At 55.5% G+C, this 10,840-nt stretch overlaps 1 protein-coding gene across 9 annotated transcripts; it reads left to right on the forward strand.

Annotated features, from left to right (window-relative positions):
- The first annotated feature begins 432 nt into the window (after positions 1-432).
- CMKLR1 (chemerin chemokine-like receptor 1) lies at positions 433-10,231 on the forward strand. 9 transcript variants are annotated; one of them, XM_051785508.1, is made up of 3 exons: positions 433-818; positions 7,995-8,129; positions 8,591-10,231. In XM_051785508.1, the coding sequence occupies exon 3, from the start codon at positions 8,647-8,649 to the stop codon at positions 9,730-9,732; it is 1,086 nt and encodes a 361-aa protein (XP_051641468.1). In that variant the 5' UTR covers positions 433-818; positions 7,995-8,129; positions 8,591-8,646; the 3' UTR covers positions 9,733-10,231. The 9 variants fall into 9 exon arrangements, with proteins under 9 accessions (XP_051641468.1, XP_051641466.1, XP_051641469.1 ...); XM_051785506.1 differs by having other exon boundaries at positions 433-806; XM_051785509.1 differs by having other exon boundaries at positions 433-806; positions 7,995-8,122.
- Positions 10,232-10,840: the final 609 nt, after the last annotated feature.

Genomic DNA, 10,840 nt, shown 5'->3' on the forward strand with positions numbered 1-10,840 from the left:
GCCAGGCTCCCCCTGAATCCCATCCCTGCATTCAACCTTATCCATCCCTCCTGCCTGGGGCAACCCAGTGCCCCTCTCAACCCGTCCTGTGCCCCTAAAGGACTTTCCTTGCAGGTGTTATTGGGGCTGTGGGGGACTGAGCTGCCACCACAGAGCCCCTGCGGGCTGGGGGTGCTGCCTGGAAGCAGCTGCAGCATCCTGGTGCTAATGAAATCCATCGGGAAAGCAGCCCCTGAGCAGCAGCAGCGGCGTTTGGGAGCCAGATTTGCCGAGGGGAAGTGACTCAACGTCTTGGAAGGAGTTGGGGGCGGTGGGGGGGGCAGAGGACAGCGGTTGACCCAGGGTGGGGACAGCACGGGGGGGGCTGGCAGCCACCTGCCTCCCGCTGGAGGAGCAGCATCCCCGTGGAGCGCTCTGTGCTCTGTTATCCCTCCTTAGGGCGGTGTGATCCCGGCCTGGGGGACGGGACAGGAAAGGAGGCCCCTTGGGAAGCAGTTGTTGCTTCCTCACGCTGGGCCGTGGCAGGATCCGGGCCAGCGTTCCCAGCTCCCGGCGTCACACCCTCTCCCAGCTGTTGCTCGCGGAGCATCCTGCTGCCAAGAAAACCCTGGTGATGGATGCAATCACGACTCCTTCCCACTCCCCTCGCACTTAAAACCGGCGGGGAGCGGCCCCGTGCCTGCGCCTGATCCTGCCGCACCGGGATCCACCTGGGAATGGGATCCTGCTGCCACCCTGGACACCTTGGGCATCCTGACCTCGTCCTACCCAACAGGGAACAGTGGGAGAGCCTGGCACCACACGAGGTATTTGGAAAGGTGACTGGAAGGCTTGTTGCAGGAATACTGGGAGCACTGGGGTGTGTTACTGGGGGGACGGGGTGTGTTACCGCGGAGTGGATGGGACAGGACCTGCAGCAGAGCGATGGGGAAGACTCAGCCCTTGTGACTCCCCCAGCCCAGGACCACACTTCTCCTGGTTTTTATTACTTTGGGAAGTGAGTGGCATTTTCCACTGTCATGGGGGCAGTGCTCCCCCCGGGCAGAGGGGCTGCACCCCACTGGGGTCCTGCCACAGATGCCACAAGTGTGGCACATCCCGCAGTGCTGCTGGCACTGGCACCCTATGGAGCTGCCGTCCCATCCCGGGGGTCCTGGGAGAGAGGGACCCCAGCGTGCCAGTCACAAGCTGCCCAGTTGGCACATCCCCTCTGGTGCAGACGTCTGGAGTTTTGAGTCTCTTCTCCTTTCCCCGCGCTGGCCCCACTGATCTGGCACATCAGCACTTTTCCTCCTGATTCAGCCTCGGGGATGTTGCGACACGGCCCCGTTGTGCAAAGTGGGCCCCGGCCCCAATTCCTCTTTTTTGGCTCCTGTGGGAGCTCAGCCACGTGCACGGGGGGTCGTTGTCCCCACCTGCACGGGACATGATGGCTGTGAGCTCCCACAGGGAATCGCTCTCCGCTGGCATCACCTGCTGATTCCGGGTCATGGCAGTTTTCACGCCCGGCTTTTTTTTCACAACCGGTTTTCTGGTTGTACCAGCGGCTCTGAGGAAACTGGGATATCTCCCTTGTGTGTGTCTGAAATCAGAAATCCCATGGATATTTGTGGTGGGAGCAGGGGGTTGCTGTGGTTGAAGTGATGCTCTGGTGCAGGTGCACAGTGCCAGCTTTTGGTCCAGGCATTGGTATCTCCCTCTGGATGGGCTCTCCTGGCTCAGGGCAGGGATTTGTGTCCCTCCAGGCTCAGCCTGATCTGGGTCACCGGATGCACCGTGAGCGCCACCAGCAATTCCCACCTCCTCACAGGGTTCAGGTCAGGATGGCCCTTGGCTGGTGACCCTCTGCTTGGGGTCCCATTGCAAACCAGGACAGGCTGATTCATCACTGGGAACACGCTGCTGGATCCCACCTCAACCCAGCTGGATGAACAGCTGGGAACAGGCAGGACCTGGCGAGGCAAGGACACAGTCCCTGTTTTCCATGCATCCCAGGGATGGCTTTGGGTTACTCCACTCCTGCACGTGTGAGGCCAGGAGCATCTCAGGAGTGGGGAAGGGAGATGGGGGTCCTGGGGAACAGGGATGAGGGGCATCCAGGGGTGGAGAAGCCCGAGGGGACCTTCTGGCTGTGCTCAGCAGGAGCAACAAAACCACAGTGAGGGATGGCCAAACCTTTCCTGAGGGGTCCCATGGGGCTCCCAAGCCACTGTGGGCAGCACAGGGTGGTGGATGGGACACGTCACCGAGGGCAGCCGCTGCCACATCCCCTCTCGTGTCCGGCTGAACCCATGGTCCGAATCCCACATCCTCCTGCAGAGCTTTGCTTCCCCCTTCCCAGGCTCTCTGTGCCGAGCTGGCTTATCCCACCAGCTGCATGTATTTTCCTCATCTTCCCATTCCCTGTGCATGTCCCCGGAATGAGAAGCTTCCACAATATCCCCGTCAGCTCCAGCTTGGATGCCAACTGACCCAACCCTGGGGTCATTTCCATGCCAGTCCTAATGTGGGTATAGAAGCAGGGATGTCTAATCCAGCCTCCAGATGCTGAAAAATCCTTGGGGATTTATCCATCTCAGGTAAACACCTCTGGATTTATATATGTATTAATTTCTTTATTTTTATAGGGATTTGGGAGGAGGGTTTTGCTGTAGATTTGCAACCAGTTGAGGTTTTTTGCTCCTCTGTTGTTATAAAGTGGGTTTGGGATGGCACAGGATGGTGGGTGGTGAGGACCTCTGGGATCCCTGCTGTCCTCCACCCCAAACCCCACATTTTCCCTAATTTTCCATGAAATCCCCACCTCTTTTGGAGCTGGGCTTTGCAGCCTGTGGTGATAGAAACCCTTAATGGTGGGAAAACTGCATGGAAGGGAGAGGAGCTGGACGTGAATTTGGGGGGGTGATGTCCTTACAGTGTGGCAGTGTCACCTCAGTGGGGACAGGGAGAACAGGGGGGCTTTTCTTTCCCGTGCTGATCAGCATTCAGCTGGGAATGCCAAACACAGCTGCAAGGATGCTCCTGCGGATCCGGGGGGACTTTCTCACTCGAGGGGGCTGATTGTGCTGCCCCATCCGTCCCTCTCACAGTCACGTCTGTCCCCCAGCAGACTTATTTCCTTTTTCTTGCTTTCCTTGTTCTTTGTACCCTCCAAATCCGGAGTGATGTCCCCACGGCTTTGTCCCCACGCAGCCATGATGAAGCCCAAGCCATGATCAGGGACATCCCTCCCTGGGCTGGTGGGATGTAGCAGGGAGGATGCTGCAAAAAAGGGAGTTTTATTGCTCTTTTTATTGCCTGAAAAGTGCCAGGAGAGCCTTGGATTATTAGAAAAAAAAAGAGAGGAGATGAAAGAACTTTTATTATCTTGGAAGTCAAGTCATCTTAAGCAGCTCAGAACCACAAACTGCCCTTTTCAAAGAAAATCTTTGCCTGTGTAGGTACAAACGCCCAAGATTTTCCCCTTTAATCCTCAAACCTCCCTAAGAACAGAATGGATGGAGCAAAAGGCTGGGATTTTAGTAACAGGGCGGCTTTTAACAACACTTTGTGCCAGGGAAGGATACATTCCTTTGCCTGGATCCTGCTGGAGTTTCACCCTGGCAAGAGCCTTTCATGACCCGATTTTTGAGGTTAAACACCAGTTTCTGCCTGGACTGGGGTGTGTTCCCTATTGAGGTGACCCCATACCATGGCTGGGGGGTATCCATGGGATCCATCCCATCCCGAGCCGTCCCATCCCGCACAGCCCGGCCGGCGCTGCCCAGATAAACACTGACTCATGTTATTCTGTCCCACCCTGGGCACAGCAACTTTTTTAAGGCTGCCTTTTCCAGCTATTCCTTTTTTTCCTGTGCTGTTCACACGGGGCGGGGGATGAAGCCTTAGCTGAGATGTCTGGAGCAGCCGGGAATGCCGAAGGCTGCGAGTCCTGGCTCTGTGCTGGTGAAGCGGGATGTGTCTGAGTGCCGTGGATGCAGGTAGGGATCAGGCTTCCCACCACTCTCAGCCTTGGGGAAGAGCCCCGTGCCTCAGTTTCCCCCATGGGGACTGGCTGTGCCCCTCCCTTTGCACTGGAAACCCCCAGCTCATCAGGAGAGCTTCCAGCCTGGATCCTCACTGGCAGAAGCCTGTGCTCAACCTGCTGCTGCTTCTCCCATGGTATCCTGCATCCCTTTCAGCCTGTTGGAGCAGGACTGAGGGATCAGGGATGGTGGCAGGGCTGGGACCGTGGCCAGGAGCAGCTTTGGGCAGGCCAGGGCTCAGGGTTTTGCACTGGTGAAGTCTAAGCTCCCTTTTGATGGGCTGGTGGTGGATTTACACCCGGGAGTAAATCCCGGTTGGGGCTCCATCCTGGGCATCCCGGTGGGGAGTGGGATGCTGCACAGCATCATCTCTGCAGCAGCTGTTGCCATGGCAATTTCTGGCCAAAATAAGGGGGAGTTGGAGCTGGGTCCCCAGAGTTGCTTTCCCATTCCTTTTGGTGTCTTGCTCCATTGAGCCCTGGCAATTCCCGTGTGGGAGTGGGAGCTGGATCCCGGCAGGGAAGTCCTTCCCATGTAACCCTGGGCTGGAAAAGTGTGGGTGCTCAAGGGATGGATTGGGGTGGCTCCAGGTGCCAGCCTGGGATGGGGCCTGCATCCATCTTCCCTGTAGCATGAGATCTGGCCCATTGAATCCCTAGGGATGCTTGGAATCCAGCCTGCAGGGTGGGACTCAAACTCAACCAGAGCAATCAGCCCCCATGAGACTGAGACCGGCATCCACATGTCCCCAGGGACATCCCTGCCCTCCAGGCACATCCAGGACTGTGCCAGGGCTCAGTGGGGGCCGGTACCAGCAGGTTCAGGGGGACAGAGAGATCCTGTTTTGCCCCGTGCCCTTCCCAAAACTCCTCAGCTGAGAGACCGCTTGTTCTCCCAAACATCTGCTGGCAATTCCCCTCTCCCGGGGAGTGGGGCTGTGCCGGGGCTGCGTGGGCAGCTCCTGTGCCTCTCACCCGCCGGAGGAAGTGGGTTGGGGTTTTGGGGTGTGCTGGGAGCTCGGAAGCCGCTGCTGGAAGGAGGGAGGGAAGTGCTCGAAGGAGAAACAGGCGGAGCAGCTGCACGGGAGGGGCGAGCAGAGCCCACCCTGACACCCACCTGCTTCCCAGGGGATTGTTCGTCCTGTCCCCGGGTGTCCCTTGCACCCCGCGGGTGCTGTGGGGGGACAAGCACCAACCCAGGGGCACCCCCAGTTTCCCCAGGGCTGCAGACTCGGCACAAACCAGTCCCAGCCCGATTTCATTGCATGATGTGGATAAAAGTGTGATGCACTTTGACAGCTCAGGAAGGACTTGATGTGCTCAAAAGCTGCTCTGCTGGTTTGATTTGATTTGCTTCTACTTTTATTCCTGCAACCTGTACCGGTTCCTCCAGTAAAAAGTCTGGCCCGCGGGCACTGAGAGGGCAGGAGGCGGTGCTGGCAGCCTGCCCATCCCTGTAAATCCCGGTGCAGGGCTCTGGCACCGCCCGTGCACGGTGGTCCCTCCTGCCGGGGTGCCGAGCATCCCCTGCCCTCCCTGTGTCCCTGGCAGGCGAATCCAGCTGAGCTCCCCCCGTTTCCCCACTCACATCCGTCTCCCGCCCGTCTGGGCTGGCCACGGAAGAGTTTTCGCCCAGAAAAGCTGGATTTGAACATTTTCTGCTGTTCTCTCCGCTTCCTGTTGCCTTCCCAAGAACAACATCCCTGACCTCATCCGCGGGATGCTGCCCATGTGCCGCCCGTCGGGAATCCCAGCCGGCGCCCCGGCTTGGGCTCGACCTTCCCTGGGTACCAAGACAAATACAGCTGCGGGAATGTCGGACCAAGAGGCTATTTTGGGTAAATCCTGTGCTCATTTTTGTTGAGGTAGGAGGACACAGATGAATAGACTGAAGGGAGAACAGTGGTTTTGGCTCGAGCCGGGAATTTTCATCCCGCAGAGCAGCGATGAAACACTTGTAGTATTATATGTTGGTTTTTTTTTTTTTCCCCAGACTTTGGGTTTTTTTGCTGTGAGAAATGAGGAGGTTTCATGCAGCTGCCCTCTCCATTTTGGGGAGGATTTCAGGGAGGCAGGTGGGAATTTGCTGGATGATTTTCCAGTGGGTTTGGGCTCCCGGTGCCCATCCTGCCCCTGAGCTCTCCAGAGCCATCTGGAACATTCATGGTGGGGTTGGCAGCTGCCTGCCTGCTGCTGTGGGGTTTGGGATTGCTGCTTACGAGCCCTGGAGACAAACCCATCCCGTGCCAAATCCCATGGGGAAATCGAATCCTGATGTTCCTGTTGATCTCTGTCATCCTCATCCCAGCTGGGGACTGAGACCAACCTGATGCTCAACATGGCAGAGCAAAATAAATAGACAAAATAAATAATCTATTAAACAGAGCTTTGGAATGTCTGAAAGTCTTCAGGCTCAGCAGTTAAAAATAATAATGAAAAGGAGATTTTGTGTTAAAAATATATAAGTGGTCACAGTGAGAAGAGGAGCCTGTGAAGCTGAGAAATTGTTCCTGCCCACCTGGAGCAGGGGCTGAACGTGGGGTCTGGGTGACCCTGTGGTAGTGAGGGGTGGTGGTCCAGCCCTGGTCATCTCCCATCCCACAGGTGACACTGTGGTGGAACTGGGGGTGGGTGGCATTTTTGGGGGTTTCTCCACAGCGGTAGAGCAAGTTCTGGGAGCTTTGAGGCTCTCTGGGTGAGGGGTGGTGGGATGGGACAGGATAGGATGGCATGGGATGGGATGCAATGAAGTGGGGTGGGATGGGATGTGATGCAATGGGGTGTGGTGGGATGGGATGCAATGAAGTGGGACGGGATATGAGGCAATGGGGTGGGGTGGGATGGATGTGTGGTTCTGGGTTCTCCCACCTTTCTTTGGGAAGGTGATGACCTGAAAGCTGCTGTTCCATAAAGTAGCGACTCATTACCCAGGAACATTAACATTAAGAGTCAGTTCTGCTGATTCTGTTCCTTCCACCGGATCATCAACTTTAATTCATCTCTTGACCATCAAGGTTTTGCCAGGACAAGACCTCCTTCCAGCTCCAGCTAATTCCCAAACTTTGCACTAATACCTCATTTATTCTGGCCTCTTATCACCCCCTGGAGTTCAGCAAGCGAGGGGGGGGGTGATGGGGTGGGATTTAACCCCTTGGCCAGGAACTTTGCAGCAGCAATGGCAGGAAGGAACAGGAGGAAAAGCCCAGGGAGAAACAATAAGTTCCAACACAAACACCATGGGAATTTCAAAGCAGGGCTGGCAGGAGGGTGACGCTGAGGGGACGTTCGAGGTGAAATGCCTTGGGAACAGGGAGTGTCCCTGGGCGGGCAGAGCCACATCCCTCCTCCAGGACACATCCGGGTGCAATGGTCTGTGCTGGGGCTCACACAGATCCTGCTCCTTCTGCCAAGGCTTGCTCAGACTGGTGGCTTTTGGCTTTAGTTCACTGTGATGGTTCACAGGGGGTGGTTGAACCTGTTGAACAAGGGCTCCAAGTACCTGCTGGAGACTGGAGTCTGATGATGGCAAACGACACTGTTGGGTATCACAATTAACATTTGGATACACACAGGACACCAGTTTAATTGGAAAGATAACCATATGAGAGTCCAGGGTGCAAAATAGATAATGCAGGTAATGCACCTCATGCACATTTATGTCTTTATTTATAGTAACATGGCTGTGGGGTTGATTGTCAGTTCTTTGTGAGCACCTACTGATGCTGCTCCTGTTTGGTACTTGTACTGAGTGTACAGTACAGGACTTCTGTCCTGGGTTACTCTAAAAGCTGGTGAGAGGAGGATAGGACCCCAGCTTCACCAGACTGGTGGCGAGAAGGGTCCCCAGGCCAGCACAGCCCTCCCAGAGGAGGCTGCACAGGGTTAAATTGCAGGGCCGAGTCTGTTTCCTCCCTTAATTCCACATTGGAGGGTTAATGGCCTTTGTTTGATCTTGGCTTTAATGTTACAGCTCTGTCCCTAGGCCTGTGTGGAGGGAGCTGCCTTTGTGCTGTGGGACACTGAACTGCTGCCTCTTCCCCATCCTGCTGGAGCACAGCCACCACACTGGAGAGGAGAGGAGAGGAGAGGAGAGGGGAGGTGAGAGGTGAGACAGTGCTTGGCATCAATGGGGCAAATGGGGAGGCATCAATGGGGCAAATGGGGAGCTGCCTGCTGGATTTTCAGTCTAATTTACTGTGCACTCAGGAGAAAAAATACAGAAGAACCATAACGTGTTGCAGATTGGAAGGTCTCAAAGCTGATAATGAGCTGTTAATAAGCGTTATCCTGGATTTTCCGCTGGAAGTAGGCGGGTAATAGACATTTTGTGCAGGATGAGGCTGCAGCCACATCCTGGTGGAGATGAGGGGCTGAATCATGTCCTGATGTCTCAGGGTCAGGGGGTGGGAACTTGGTGAGGAGCTGCAGGAACATCTTTCTCTGGGGCCAGTTGTGGGTTTCCCATGGGATGCCCCACACCTGTGTGCTCCCTGTCCCCTCTTGCCCACATGTGTCAGGGGGCTGTGACCCTCCTGCTGTGACTGACACCATGTGTTTGCCCAGCAGAGAAACATCGCTGGCTGGAGATCCTGGGGCTGCCCAGGCCGTGATTTATCCAGATAATGGCCCTTTCCAATTTGTCCAATTTCTTGGATGATGCCGATAACTACAGTGACTACCAGGATTACATCTACGAGGACGTGACCAGTGTGTGGGTAGACCCATCCCATGACCCAAAGGACATTGCGAGGATCCTCTCCGTCATCATCTACACCGTGTCCTGCGTGCTGGGCATCCTGGGCAACGGCCTCGTCATCGCCATCATCACCCTGAAGATGAAGAAATCAGTCAATGCTGTCTGGTTCCTCAACCTGGCCGTGGCCGACTTCCTCTTCAACATCTTCCTACCCATAAACATCGCGTACACGGCCATGCGCTACAACTGGATCTTCGGCACGGTCATGTGCAAGCTCAACTCCTTCCTCCTCATCCTCAACATGTACACGAGCGTCCTGCTGCTCACCACCATCAGCTTCGACCGCTACATCTCGGTGGTTTTCCCCGTGTGGTCCCAAAACCACCGCTCGGCCAACCTGGCGTATTTAGTGTGTTTGGTCATCTGGACCATCGGCATCATCATGAGCTGCCCCTCCCTTGTCTTCCGAGACACGGCACAAACCCGAAATTCCGTGATTTGTTTCAGCAACTTCTCCCTCTCCAGGAACAAGTCTTACCAAGCCCTGGCACTGATGAGGCACCGCACGGTGAACATCACCAGGTTCCTCGGCGGGTACATCCTCCCCATAACCATCATCACTTTCTGCTACATCGCCATCGTCTTCAACCTGCGTCGGAACCGCCTGGCCAAGTCCAAAAAACCCTTCAAGATCATCGTCACCATTATAGTCACCTTCTTCCTCTGCTGGAGTCCCTACCACCTGCTGAACCTGCTGGAGACAGAGCCGGGCATGGTCCCGCCCTCCGTGTTTGAGGTCGGCATCCCCATCACCACGGCCCTTGCTGCCTCCAACAGCTGCATGAACCCTGTGCTCTACGTCTTCATGGGCCAGGACTTCAAGAAGTTTAAGGTCACCATCCTTTCCAGGCTGGTGAATGCCCTCAGTGAGGAGACAGGCCACTCCAGCATCGTTCACAGGAGCTTCTCCAAGATCTCTTCCATGACTGAGAAGGAGACGACAGTGCTCTAAATTCAACCTGGTGCCTTCAGGGGGGACATAGTCCTCTGGTATTGGCCATGCCCTCCACCGGGATGCTGGCCACCACTGTAGTGGTCCCTGATGTGGGACAAGCATGGTCCAACACTGTCCTATAGTCTATTCCTTGACTGGCATTGCTGCCTGGAGGCTAGAAGGGATTGGAGACCACCACTATGTGCACGTGGAGAAGACACAACCACCCTTAATCTTTGTCAGTGCAAAGATTGTTGCACCGAACTATTTAAGGAAACACTTCAGGGTGTTCCTGTCTAACCTTTGCACTCTCTGACCTGGGAAGGGCATTCCTGGTGTTTCCAGAGACATTGTGATGGGGTGGGGGACATGTGTGGGAAGGCACCTCCCGAGATGTGTGCTGGGTGGGCACCACCACAGGTGATACCTGCTATGGCCAAACTGGGGACACTGCTCTCCTATGTCTCTGTTTGGCTACTTGTGTTAAATCCTGAGGTATTTTGGTACAAGTGCAACATGTTTGCACCCCAAGAGGCCCTGGGAAGTGTCCTCATACCAGCTTTGAATATCCCACCTCGATGAACTGGGAAGTCTCAAATGTCTCCTGAGTGATCCAGACCCAGGGGGTGGGGACTGGGCTCGTGTACAGGGTCACTGATGTGGAAAACTGAGAGAAAAAAGAGGGAAAGATCAATTTGAAGTGTGTTTTGAACAACCCTCCCTTTGATGGGCACATTCCACACGGTACATTTTGCAGAGTGATTTGATGTTTGGGACCAGGAGTCCCAGTGATTCCTTGCAAAGGGTCTGATTGGCACCAGGGAATGGGTCCAGGGGCTGGGAATGAGCTCCTGCAAAGGACCCGCTCTCCTCTCCTGCATCCAGATGGCCCTGGGAACTGGCTCCATTGACGGCAGCTCCCTGGTGGGACTGATTGGTCCTATGGGATGATTTTCTCTCTTCCAACCAGGCAGCAAGCCCATCTTGGGAGACTCTGGGAGTCTCGTGGGAGACTCTGCCGCCACACACCAATCTCTGAGGTGAAGGGTGGGCTGAGCCACTGTCTCCATCCAATTTCACACACAGTTAATCTGGGAGCTCCTTCTCCATTAGGGCTTCTTGACTA

Source organism: Manacus candei, unplaced genomic scaffold (assembly GCF_025592945.1).
Source record: "Manacus candei isolate 608988 ecotype Guabito, Panama unplaced genomic scaffold, ASM2559294v1 h1tg000020l, whole genome shotgun sequence".
NCBI lineage: Eukaryota > Metazoa > Chordata > Aves > Passeriformes > Pipridae > Manacus > Manacus candei.